The sequence below is a fragment of the Plecotus auritus genome (genome assembly GCF_963455305.1).
Source record: "Plecotus auritus genome assembly, chromosome: 6".
In the NCBI taxonomy this organism is placed as follows: domain Eukaryota; kingdom Metazoa; phylum Chordata; class Mammalia; order Chiroptera; family Vespertilionidae; genus Plecotus; species Plecotus auritus.
The window spans coordinates 1570084-1583431 of record NC_137773.1 but is presented as its reverse complement, the minus strand read 5'-3'; the positions used below and the strand labels follow the sequence as shown (position 1 = coordinate 1583431).

Here is a 13348-nt window from a genome sequence, read left to right as displayed (position 1 = left end):
GGAGAGGGAGAGGGAGAGGGAGAGGGAGAGGGAGAGGGAGAGGGAGAGGGAGAGGGAGAGGGAGAGGGAGAGGGAGAGGGAGAGGGAGAGGGAGAGGGAGAGGGAGAGGGAGATATCAAATGGCTGCCTCCTACATGGGCCCCGACCAGGGTTCGAATCTACAACCTGGCGATGTGCCCTTCTACCTTTCGGCGCCTGGGATGATGCCCCAACAGAGCCCCACCGGCCAGGGCTCTAATCATTCGCACGAGTGACCTCTGCCTGGGCCCAGGAGCATGTCCTGGAGGGAGTACCACTTCTCCCAGTTACATCTGCCGACTCGCCTTCAGAGCCATGCATTTCCTTGTGTGGCTAGCACCTTTTTCTTTTCAGTATATTTTCGTTGTTTTCAGAGAACAAGGGAGAAGGGGGAGAGAGAGAAAGACATCCATGATGAGAGAGAATCATTGATCAGCTGCCTCCTGTACACCTCCTTCTGGGGATGTGCAACCGGGGCATGTGCCCTGACTGGGAATCGAACCATGGCCTCCTGGTTTATAGGTCAACGCTCAACCGCTGAGCCACACCCCAGCCAGGCAGCCAGCAAAGTTTATCGTTAGCATGAGGTGTTCGTACTACGAGAGAGTCCTGGGTTTTTCATTTGCTCTGCAGGGCGCCACTGGCTTCCATGAGGATTAGCTGCATAGGACGGAATGTTAAATTTTAACCCAGCCCCTCTGTGAGATACAGCCTTGAGGTTTTTCTCTCTCTCTTTTCTCTTAATTATGCACAACTCCAGAATGACAGCAAGTCTCTTTGCACTTCCACAAACGAGCGGGCAAGGTTTTTCTCGCCCTCTGTTCACCGCTGGGCCAGCCTCTCAAGGTTTTAGGCAGGCGGACCTCACCTCCATCTTCTTCCGCTATGCAGACTTCAGGCGGTGACCGCTGTTCCTTCGTGAGACCCTCAGGACCACGCCCTTGGAACCTACCTCCAGATCTGAAACCTCCACAGACCTGGACTCCCCACCTCACCTGGCCGGAAGTGGGATGTCCTGAGCTCGCCGGCTCAGGAATGCTTTGGTTAGTCCTTGTTCTGTTCTGTCCACAGTTGCTGTGTCTGCAGCAGGTGGGGGTGGAAGTACCCTGTTATCAGGTCTGGCAGCAATGCTGCTAGAAGCCTCCAGTCATCCCAAAATATGAAACTGAAATGATCCCTTCAGAGAACTGTGATGATTACTTACCATTTTGCCAGATGACAACAGCCCACATTTTTTTTCAGCCTCGAGAACAGTTTTCAAATTGAAAAAAATAAATATTCCTAAGGCATGTTGAGATCATTTTGTCACTACCCACTTCAAATTCGCATTCTCTTTCCTTGCTTCGGGATTTCAGCAGTACGGGAACACCTATAGGCTCCCTTTTCTCACCACCCATTCATTCTGTAATCAACTTCAGCCTACTTCATTCTCCCGCAATTCTAGTGAAATCACGCTCAACAAGATCAACGTTCCCCACCTCATCAACAAATCCAATGGCCTTTTCTTGTTCCTAGTCTTATTCCCCTCTCTGCAGCAATACTGACCATGATAATTTCTCCACTCCAGTATCACCCCGGGTCAAACACTTATTATTCCTATATCATCACAACCATTCTCCAATTCACTTCCATCATTCCAATCTCCTCCAACGTTTCCAGTAAATCACAGCCAGATTAGCACGGCTAGACTCTACTCCAGTCAATTCTTCAGCCTCCCCGCGCTGGTCCTGCAGTGGTCCATAAATCACCGAGTACTGTGGGAAAAGAAGAATGAGGCGTGCCCTCGCCACAAGCGTGACAATAACGACACGTAGAGGATGCACGCCGTGTACTTGGTCAGGCGCTAACACCGTACCTCTGGTCATATCAAGTGATCCTCACCAGAACTGTCTGGAGTGGGTGCAATGATTACACCTACTTGAGGGATGAGAAATAATCCGTTAAGAAGGTTAAATAGCCCTAACCAGTTTGGCTCAGTGGATAGAGCGTTGGCCTGCAGACTGAAGGGTCCCGGTTCGATTCCGGTCAGGGGCATGTACCTTGGTTGCGGGCACATCCCCAGTAGGGGGTGTGCAGGAGGCAGCTGATCGATGTTTCTCTCTCATCAATGTTTCTAACTCTTTATCCCTCTCCCTTCCTCTCTGTAAAAAATCAATAAAATATATTTTAAAAAAAATAAAAAGAAGGTTAAATAGCCAAGCGAGGGAAGTACAGCTGGCAAGGGGCTGAGCCCGTTTTATTCCATGCCACGCCCATCCTCTTGAGCAATATACCGAACACCTAGACCTCTCCTCTGATGCAAAACTCATATCCAAACACCTACTTAACAGCTCCATGTGGAAGCTTTAATGGCACCTCACGTTAACATATTCAAAACCAAACCATGATCATACTGCCCAAACTGAGGGGGTCCGACTTCACTGAATGACTGCCCAATCAACTAGTCATGCAAACCAAAAACCCGGACATCACCCTCCATATCCAATACCAAATCCTGCCCATCTCAGTATCTTCTCAAATCTCCCTACATATCTACCCAGCTCTCTCCATCTCCAACACTGCCACCCAGTCCTCTCACCTCAACGGCCCATACATCCCAACTGGTCTATCGTCATTCATGCTGGATTCTCCCGACCCGTATGTGCAATCCATATGCTTTATTTTTCCCTCACGGTCATGCTTTTAATATATAAATCTGATCATTTCACAGATTTTTTAATCAGGACCCAAGCTTTAAGTCAATCTTTACGTCAGAGTCTGAAGCAACAGTCATGCAGAGACTGGTAATAGGTGGGTTTCGGTCACAACGGGAAAGCCAATTTCCAGGAAGAGTCAAGAACGGTACCAACACTAACAGATTTGATGACAAAGAGGTCAGTGCCTGAGAGGTTTCAAACACTTGGCTCTAGTTATTCCTGAGGCAGAGCTGAGTCCTAGACTTGCCAAGTTTCAAGGTATTCTTCTTGTTGCACTGTGATACCCTAGGAGGTCTCCGATGAAATCCTTTTTTCTTAAGTAGTTCAGATTGAGTTTCTAGCTTGCAACCAAGAGTCTTAGCTAAGAAAAAAGAAAGCCTTATAAGAGCCTTGAAGACATACTTCGAAAAGGGGGGCATGCCTACCAGGCAAAAGTAAAACGAATTCTACATAAGGTAGAAACACCTTTGCCAGAAAATATAGAAATATGTGCGATGTCTGTAAGCTCATCCATCTCCTCCTTTAGGGGGTACTGCATAAAATGCTGCAAGATAAGAGCCATGTTTTCTTTTATGTTCTGCAAATCACCACAGCGTGCTGCAGAGCTAAATGCCGAATAAAAATTTAGAAGTAAAATCATGACTCTATAATAACATCAGCCGTAAGTTACATTGTTGGAAACCCACTCTCGGGGAACAATTCATACATGCGCTCATGCAAATAAAATGTCATTTTCTGGTAACACTGTGCCACTATTCTGTGTCCTGCTTTTGATTAGCATTGTCAGGTATTATAAACTCACCTTGCTCGTAACCAACCATTTCATAAATATATAAGTATACTGAAAAGCAGTGTATCGAGGAAGGGGGAAAATCAGCTGTGAAAACTAGATTATATTCTATAGAAACACTTTTTCTATTGCCATCTGGTGGTTCCTGTATTAAATCTATGCTGACACCCATTATATAGAAGGGCTTGATCCACAAACTCAAAACCTCTTTTGGGGGGGGGTGGGGAGTTTCACTTCTAACACCTAGGGAGAAGGCAAGATAGAACTAACCTTCACTTTGAAAATAGGCCCTCTTTCATGAGAAGCAGCACAAACACACACAGGATCACACTGACGAGAAGAACCCACAGACATTGCAACCTCTGGAGATGGTCATCCTTACCCCAGGAGGACAGGTCATCCCTATGCAATGGAAATTCTGAAATCCCTCCTGACCCCAAATCTAATTTTTCCCTAAACAGCCTATGTGGGCTGCTAAGATTCCCACCACCAATCTTTCTTAATAAAAAACTATTGGCACTCCTGGAATAGTCATAGTCCTCTTTGAGTCGGGACAGTATTCTTAGGTTACCTCCCTATATTTTTTTTTTCTAGGAAAGATCATTCATCTTTATAAATTCAAGCTTACATACTTGAGAGCTTCCTAACCTCTCATGATAAAGAAGCATGTCTAGAATACGTACAGAGGAGAGTTCTGAACGGGAAAAAAGGCAACAAAACTTTACACCAAAGGGTAATGTCGTTCGTGTAATAATATGGGCCTGGGAGTTGAGCCCATTCTGTAGAGACCACACCTCCAAAGGCTGGCCCTGTCAGTTTAAAACACACACAGCAAAAAAAAAAAAAAAAAAAAAACACACACACACACACACAAACAGTGAAGAAACTATTGTCCTAGACCTTGCCCATGTTCAACAAGCTAATCTCCAAAGATCACTAAATTAGTCGATTTAGTGAACAGATATATCTATGGTCAAGGTATTGGATTATTTAACTGACAGCAGTTAATCTTCACTAGATGTTGTCTATATGTCAACAGAGTCCCAGCTAAGCCTGTTAAAGTAAAAAACAGCCCTAACCGGTTTGGCTCAGTGGATAGAGCGTCGGCCTGCGGACTGAAGGGTCCCGGGTTCGATTCCGGTCAAGGGCATGTACCTTGGTTGCGGGCACATCCCCAGTAGGAGGTGTGCAGGAGGCAGCTGATCGATGTTTCTCTCTCATCGATGTTTCTAACTCTCTATCCCTCTCCCTTCCTCTCTGTAAAAAAAAAATCAGTAAGATATATTTTTAAAAAAATAAAAATAAAGTAAAAAAGAATTCTTGTGTTAATTTTGAGGGCTTTTTGATTTACTAAAAGTCCCTAATGAAGACAACCAACCTAATGTTAGATTGAACAAAAATGTCAACGGAAACCATCTACTAACCTCTTTCATTGCTGATGGTCACTGTCCAGTACATATAAACATTCTCACACCCATCACTATTTCATATCTCCTCTCATTTCTCACTGCATTAATTACCTCCAGCAGATTTTAATCAGTCTTGCCCTTTCTTCTTCCAGCCACTTAAATAAGTAAGCATCTCACATTTTAAAGAAATGTATTCCTCCAAACTTCAGACTTACACTGACAAGTTATGGCGCTAGGTGATTTTATAGGACCTAAAATTCTGAGCATAAACCATGATCAGAGTAAACACATCCCATGTTAGATGGCAGCACCTAAAGAGAAATAGTATATTGCATCTTAGTTGTCTTCGACATTGCAACTACCCTGGCAAATGTAAAATGAAGAGAATTAGATTCCAAGAGCCAAGACACGGAATTATAGAATCCCCAAAAAGGAGACGCACCGAGTCTGGGTGAAGGGCAGAGAAGATGTGACAACATACAGAAGGTCAGGGAATCGGAAAAGAACGATATTGAAAATCTAGCCTAACCCCCAACTTGCACAGCTGAGAAATTATACTCAGATAGGCTGACAGACTTGCTCCTATTGCAAGTTCGTTACAAAATGAAATACAAACCAGGTCTACTGACACTTAGCCCAATGTCTTCTCCACTCACCACATTTGTATTTCAAGGAAAGCTTTTTAAAAAAAAAATATTCATATGCCCACAATACCCACTAGAGACCACAGGAGCTGGAGTGGGGGGAGGGCCAAGCTAAGGCAAGGAGTCCGTCTCCAGCTTGAGGTCAGACCACCTAAATTCTAGACTAGCAAATGTATAAATCCTAGACTAGCAAGTGTATAAATGACTGGGGTTTCCTAAAGCAGTGCTCTCATAACAGCATGTCCAGGTTTTGTATTCAGATACAGCACGAATAGTATTAACATCATGAAACTATAAGACTAATCACAAGACAGCTCTCCAGACAGGTCTCAGGTAGAGGATCAGCAACGGGCAAGGCAAAGATCTATCAAACGATGGCAGACGTTTGCATTTCAAGGATTCATTGAAAAACTTAAGGATAATTTCCTTGTGCTACTTCAAAAGGATAATAAGAGGCGCCATATTCACAGTCCTAGCTGACAAAATATACTCTCCCTTGGGATCAAAGATACAAATGTTTATCATCTTTTTCATTAAAAGATAATTACAAAATTAGGGGAGAACTTATTTAATAAAATGCCTTCTAGAAATGTTCAGGTCAAATTAATTCGAATTGAGGGAGACTATACAAATTAAAATACTCGGTTGCTGCCCTAACCGGTTTGGCTCAGTGGATAGAGCGTCGGCCTGCAGACTCAAGGGTCCCGGGTTCGATTCCGGTCAAGGGCATGTACCTTGGTTGCGGGCACATCCCCAGCGGGGAGTGTGCAGGAGGCAGCTGATCGATGTTTCTCTCTCATCGATGTTTCTGACTCTCTATTCCTCTCTGTAAAAAATCAATAAAATATATAAAAAATAAAAAATTAATAAAATACTCGGTTGCATTAGGCAGAAATGTATCATCTCTTGGTAGGAGTATCTAACCAGATAATAAGACTCCTATCAGCACCCTTCCTTTTTAAAAGACAAATCCACTTTAACTCCCCTTTCTATTGCACTTTTTATTCCCCATCCTCAGCTTTACTCAATTCTCATGGATTTGGATTTTAAGGGGTCTACTCTCAAAACTACTTTTTTTCCTTAGATTTAAGCTGTGATCTTGTCAACAATCCAGGTTTTGTGCTCTCCCTCTCTGGGTCTGTTCCATTCTCTGGGTTTAGTCAGCTGATGCGGCTGGTCTCTGGTCGCTGGGACACCTAGACAAAGGCCCAGGTCCGTGTCCCATACCATAAGCAACACAAAGGCTCTTACCACGGCAATAAAGGCCACTTGCAGGTAGAAGTTAACTACAAGTTCTTCCTGGATTCCACTAATTGCCTGCTTGTCAGCATGACTTTGCTGTACTCCAGCGTTTGAGGGCACAGGGAAACTCCGGCTAAGTATAACCACAGCATGCAGCTCAACGTAACTGCGGTTAGACAGAACGCACGCAGAAGCAACATAACAAATAAGTCTGTACCTGACAAAGCCCGACGCTTTTATTTTCATTTAAAGGGCTTAAATGCACATACTTGAGTGCAGATAAAAGAATTTCCCGAGTGTTCCTCAAAGGAAACGGCTGGTACACTCCTCGTGGTCAATTGTGGGGTGTTCAAATCTGCCACCACACTGCCACATTCTCCGTTGGAATTTGACAGGTATGTTATGAAAAAAAAAAAAATGTTTTGGAAAGAAAAACATCAAAATGGCAACAGCCATATTATTATGGGAGAGGGGACGGTCTATGGGCGTTACGCATAGTCCTCTGCTCTATTTTCCAAATTGTCTGATGTCATTTTTATTTTTTTTTTTACAACAGTACATAAGTACCCTGATTACTTGAGGTCAGGTTACTTGAGGTCAAGTAAGTGGATAAAGTCTCTAGAACACACCACCTGCCCCCTGCCCTTCACACCTCCTTCTCCTGCAGAAGGGCAGAGACCAGGTGGGAAATGCCCCGGCCAGCGGCGGGGAACACGGACCGTGGCTCAGGCAGGCTGCTTTCCGTGGTGGCTTCGTCACTACTAGTCCTGGGACCGGAGGCAAATTAGCGAACATCTCAGGGCCTCCGTGTCTCGCAGGTGAATGAGTACCAAGCGCTCTCTACCCTCCGGGCCGGGCCGCGGTGAAGAGCAGCAGGCCTGCCTACCTGTGGAGCGCGGGTGCTTGGCTCACAGTAAGGGCTCCACACAGGTTAGCTGCAGGCGGCCACATGCAAGACGGCCTGGAGGGCGATGATTGCTCCTGATTAGATTTACAAGACAGCTACCAGCCCAGGGCCAGGTGCCATCTGTCACACACGCAGTGGTCTAACAGAGCGCAACCAGGAAGTATGTGAGCACCTCCTCGTGTGGCCCAGTCTCTGCAGACTCTAGTGAAGCGGGCTGTCTGGAACTCAAGCGGCAACGGAAACTCAAATTACAAAGTCGTGACCGGAGGGGGGGTCTTGGGGGAAGCGGAAGGGGAAAACGAAACGCTCCTGGGGTAACGGGAAGCCACTCTGTTGTGAACCCAATGACCGCTGCTCGGCGCTTTCTCCAGCAAGCCAGGGGCGGCGAACCTAATGGGCAGACCTGGCCGAAGCTAGGAAAATTATCCAGGCAGGGGTCCAGGCCACAGGAAGTCAGGCTAAGGATGACAGCAAACGGGTAAGATTATGGGACTGGCCAACACAAGGATCCAACGGTAACAAAGATACAAGAACCACCTGTAGAGCGCCTTTGAATCCACAAACTCACACTCCAGAGACCCTCAGGGCGGAGGTGGAGCCCAGGTACCTGTATTTTTAAATTTCACAGGTGATTCTGACACACACCCCAGACCAGCCGTGGGCAAACTATGGCCTGTGGGCCGGGTCCGGCCCGTTCGGCTGTTCTATCCGGCCCGCGGAGCCGAAAGAGCGGAGGGTTCTCTTGCTCTCCCCTCCGCTCCTTTACTTTGAATTTATATTAGTTCACACAAACACTCCATCCATGCTTTTGTTCCGGCCCTCCGGTCCAGTTTAAGAACCCATTGTGGCGCTCGAGTCAAAAAGTTTGCCCACCCCTGGCCCAGACCAACAGGAGCTTGACAATGTCCGCTGGAATAAACAGCATGAGTGATTAAGAACTGATGAAGTCTGAGAGAAATCTCAAATCTTGAGATCATGAACATGAAACAGGTTGAAGTGAAAATAGGTTCAAAGTACCCAAAAGTCACTGGAATTTGGGGGTGGCGGGGGGGTTACCATAAAACCTCAAGGCCCGTGACAAGGTTAAAACCAAAATCGAGTCACGCGATCTCATTTAGAAGTGTTGAGCAATGGTTCTCAAACTTGGCTGAACATTGGGACCACCTGGGGAGTTTTCCAGTCTCCCGATGCCAGCCAGGTCAAGCTTCCAGGCAATTAAAACAAAGTCCGAGAATGAGATTCAGGTCCCGGGATTGTTTCAAGGTCCCCGGTGATTCCAAGGAGCAGCCAAGTTCAAGAGGCACAGGGTTGGAGAGGTTCCAGGAAACCAGCAAGTGACTGGAATGAGGAAAAAAGTAAGACAATCGAAGTCCCCGGCTCTCAAAGTCTGGTGTGTGCCAGCGTCACCTGGAAGGCAAGTGCGGAGCTGGCCCTCAGCGGGTCTAAATCCCCACGTGATGGTGACACACACGGAAGTTCCAGAACCATCACTGCGTGATGGTGACACACACGGAAGTTCCAGAACCATCCCTGTAAAGTGACCGGGAACAAGTCCCAAGGAGAAACGGTGAACCGCCCCAAAGCAGTGTGATTTGAGAAGCACAGGCCGACCTCTCCCGCCTGAAGAACACAAGCTTAAAGGGAGGCCGCGGTAAGCATCACCAGAATCGACAAGCCCGCCAACGGCCCAGGAGCAAACGTCACACACAGCATCCTCGTGCGCCGCCACCCTTCTGAAACACCCAGGTCTGGCTGCTGGACCACATGCCTCGCCATCCGCCTTGGAGAATTAAAGTCTTGGATCTTTAGGACTCTAGAAATCTCTCTCTCGCGCTCTCTCTCTCTCTCTCTCTCTCACACACACACACACACACACACACACACACACACACACCAGGGGTGGGCAAACTTTTTGACTCGAGGGCCACCATGGGTTCTTAAACTGGACCGGAGGGCCGGAACAAAAGCATGGATGGAGTGTTTGTGTGAACTAATATAAATTCAAAGTAAAGGAGCGGAGGGGAGAGCAAGAGAACTGGATAGAACAGCCGGATCCGGCCCGCGGGCCGTAGTTTGCCCACGGCTGCACACACACACACGCACACACACACACACACACACACAGCAATAAGCAGAGTACTAGTACGGAACTCAGAAATCCCCGTTACATGTAAAACCTCAGGACTGTGAAAGTTACACGTAGAGGATCCGAGCCAGGTGCTTCCACAACAGGCCTGGGACTTGCTCTGCTCCTGGCTTACGCTCTGTCACTACATGGAACTCTTCCTGGTCCCCCTTACACGCTTCTCCCGTGACACCCAGACCAAGCCTACCTACACGGAGCACCATCAGAAAACACTTAACAGGGAAGTGAGGACCGGCTGCACCAGCTCCGACACAGCGGTGAGGATTCCGTTCAGAACGTTACATTTCACCCGGTGCGATTCAAGACCATCCATTCCTGCCCACGACCAACGCATCAGCCCGTTAGGAATCTCTACAGCAGCACCAGAATTTCCATTTTCAAGATACACGAGCTTTTGTCAAAGGGTGACATCTCTCCTGTAATATGAATTTTCAATAGGATATATAAAAAAAAAAATGATGGATATATTACACATTTCACAGAGCACAGAGAACAGAAACCTGTCAATGAATTTAGAATCTGTGATAACCTATTTGAAATGTTACACGGAAAGACCGGTACGCTTTATAAACCATATAAATGTAAAACAGGAACCGGTGTTTTTACTGGCAACAAGGGATGAAATATCCCTCCCTAACAAAGTCTGAGCATTGCCTTAGCGTGTTTTTTTTAAAAATTAACATACATTCATTAACGTTAGTTGTAAAAATGTGACGTTTTATAGAGCCTTCAAAGTGCAAATGGTAAAAAGTTGAAATCCCTGTACGACGCTTCAAAACAAAACCAGATTTTTTTTTCATTTGAACGTGTGCATACATTTTCAAATGTACAGAGGTTACTGCAACGTGCAAGTCACTGTTCTTTTTGTTTTTTTAAGGAAAACTTAATAAACACCATTTCTATCCTAAAGGTCATTCCCAGTGACTTCGATTTCTTCATTTGAACCTGGCTTCTCTGGCAATCTACGGATCCCATTTTACAAAATGACGTAATAAATGCTTTCCTACAAAAGTAAGTCATTAAGCAAAGAGAAGCACAAATAAGTGAAATGAAAATTTTCCAAGTAATGGAGGAGTTAAATTAACCAGAAATAGGGCCGTTTGTTTTCGTGCAGCTACACAGGAAAGCGGACATCTGTGAGAGCCTTTCGGGGAGGGGGGGTGCGGAGGGCCCCGTTCAGACCACGTCAGGTCAGCAGTGACAGTGGAATTAGGGGGTCGCGTTAAAGCAGGGGAAGGCAGTTCTGGGTGCAGACCCGCCGGGTGTCGTCACATTTAAACCCCAGCATGTGGCCACACGGAGGTCGTCCCCCCTCCCACACACACACACACACACACACTCACACACACGGATCTGAATCGGGTGCCTGCCTCCCACAACCTCAGTGCCCTACGACTCCCGAGCCCCCGCGCAGCCCCGCCCGGAGGCTGCCATGCAGCACAGGTGCCCCCATCCCAGAGGACCTGGCCAAGGGTGCGCCATCCCAGAGGCCCTGGCCAAGGGTGCGCCCATCCCAGAGGGCTCTCCAAGGGTGCCCCATCCCAGAGGGCTCTCCAAGGGTGCCCCCATCCCAGAGGGCTCTCCAAGGGTGCGCCCATCCCAGAGGGCTCTCCAAGGGTGCCCCCATCCCAGAGGGCTCTCCAAGGGTGCGCCATCCCAGAGGGCTCTCCAAGGGTGCCCCCATCCCAGAGGGCTCTCCAAGGGTGCGCCATCCCAGAGGGCTCTCCAAGGGTGCCCCCATCCCAGAGGGCTCTCCAAGGGTGCCCCATCCCAGAGGGCTCTCCAAGGGTGCCCCCATCCCAGAGGGCTCTCCAAGGGTGCGCCCATCCCACAGGGCTCTCCAAGGGTGCCCCCATCCCAGAGGGCTCTCCAAGGGTGCCCCCATCCCAGAGGGCTCTCCAAGGGTGCGCCCATCCCACAGGGCTCTCCAAGGGTGCGCCCATCCCAGAGGGCTCTCCAAGGGTGCGCCCATCCCAGAGGGCTCTCCAAGGGTGCGCCCATCCCAGAGGGCTCTCCAAGGGTGCCCCCATCCCAGAGGGCTCTCCAAGGGTGCCCCCATCCCAGAGGGCTCTCCAAGGGTGCCCCATCCCAGAGGGCTCTCCAAGGGTGCCCCCATCCCAGAGGGCTCTCCAAGGGTGCGCCATCCCAGAGGGCTCTCCAAGGGTGCCCCATCCCAGAGGGCTCTCCAAGGGTGCCCCATCCCAGAGGGCTCTCCAAGGGTGCCCCATCCCAGAGGACCTGGACAAGGGGACGCAGCCAGGGAGTCCCTTCCGCCCTTTGGTTGCGCGCACTCCCTCTTTCCAGACCGGCACACCTGGGCGAGAGGGATGCTCACCTGCACAGGGTGTGCCCGGCGTTCAAAAGGGACGGGTTTCTGGGCACAGCTGGGTTCCCAGATCCCACCTCCCTTTCCAAAGGGCCGCGGGCACCCCAGACGGGCTGCACCTTCCCAGAGACCCCGCGGTTCTAACTGAAGCCGGCGCAGCGAGGAGAAGGGCCGTGGGTGCCTAAGTTTGCCGTCCGGGTGCGACCCCCGCTGGGGTGCGCGGTGCAGGCAAGGGCGGCGGGGACCCGGCGGGGTGCCGACCCCGGAGCTGGGAGCTGGGAGCTGGGAGCGCGGCGTCGCCGCCACTCACCGCCACTCAGCCGCGAGCCCCCGCCGCTGCCCGCGCGGCGCTCGCCCGAACCAGCTGCGCTCCGCCCGGGCTCGGCTCCGCCTGCGTGGGGAGCCCACGGGCGGCGGGCGGCGGGCGACGCTCCCCGACCCCGCGCCGTCCCGGGAGGCGCGGACCCCGACGCCCTGGCCCCTCGCCCAGACCCCGCGCCCGCCTTGACCCCGCGCCCCCGCCCCGCCTTGACCCCGCGCCCGCCTTGACCCCGCGCCCCCGCCCCGCCCTGACCCCGCGCCCGCCTACCTTGCGCCAGCGCCCGGAGCAAGTGCAGCTGCAGCGCCAGGAGCGCCCACCATCCGCGCCGCCGGCCCGCGCTCAACTTTGTCGCCGGCCGCCCGCCGCGCTCCCCCGCGTCCTCTTCGGGGCTCTCGGGCGCCTCACGGGCTCCGCGGGGCCGCCGCCGCCGCTCCGAGCTGGGCAGGGACCCCCGCGGCCGCCCCGGGCCCGCCGCGCCGCCGCCCGCCGCCCGCCGCGCGCCCCGGGCCATGCTGAGCGGCCGCCGCCCGGCCCGGCCTCGGCCCCGCGCGGGACGGAGGGAGGCGGCTCCCGCGCGCCACGGGCTGCCAGGTGCGGGCCGGCGCTGAGGGCGCGGCGGGGAGAAGTTGTCCGCCGGGAGAGTCCTGTCACGCCGCCCCCGCGGCCGGAGCGCCCGGGCCGCGCGGCGTCTGGCGAAGGGTCCGCGGGCGCTGAGGAGCCGCCGCCGCCGCCCCCGCCCGGCGCTGAGGAGAAAGTGCGCCCGCCCGCGCCGCGCTCGCCCCGGCCGCGGCTCCTCATTCACAGGGCGGCCGGACGCCCCGCCCCCCGCGCCCGCCGCCGCCTCTGAT

The 13348-nt window shown here is 51.0% G+C and overlaps 1 protein-coding gene across 1 annotated transcript in view; it reads right to left on the bottom strand.

Annotated features, from left to right (window-relative positions):
• The window catches only part of SDK1 (sidekick cell adhesion molecule 1), a gene marked incomplete at its 5' end in the record, with an annotated part of 646035 nt that extends 633024 nt beyond the window's left edge, over window positions 1-13011 (bottom strand). Inside the window, one exon of the mRNA XM_080672625.1 lies at window positions 12768-13011. Coding sequence (XP_080528751.1) covers window positions 12768-13011 — 244 coding nt within the window. The remainder of the gene's footprint in view (window positions 1-12767) is intronic.
• Window positions 13012-13348: the final 337 nt, after the last annotated feature.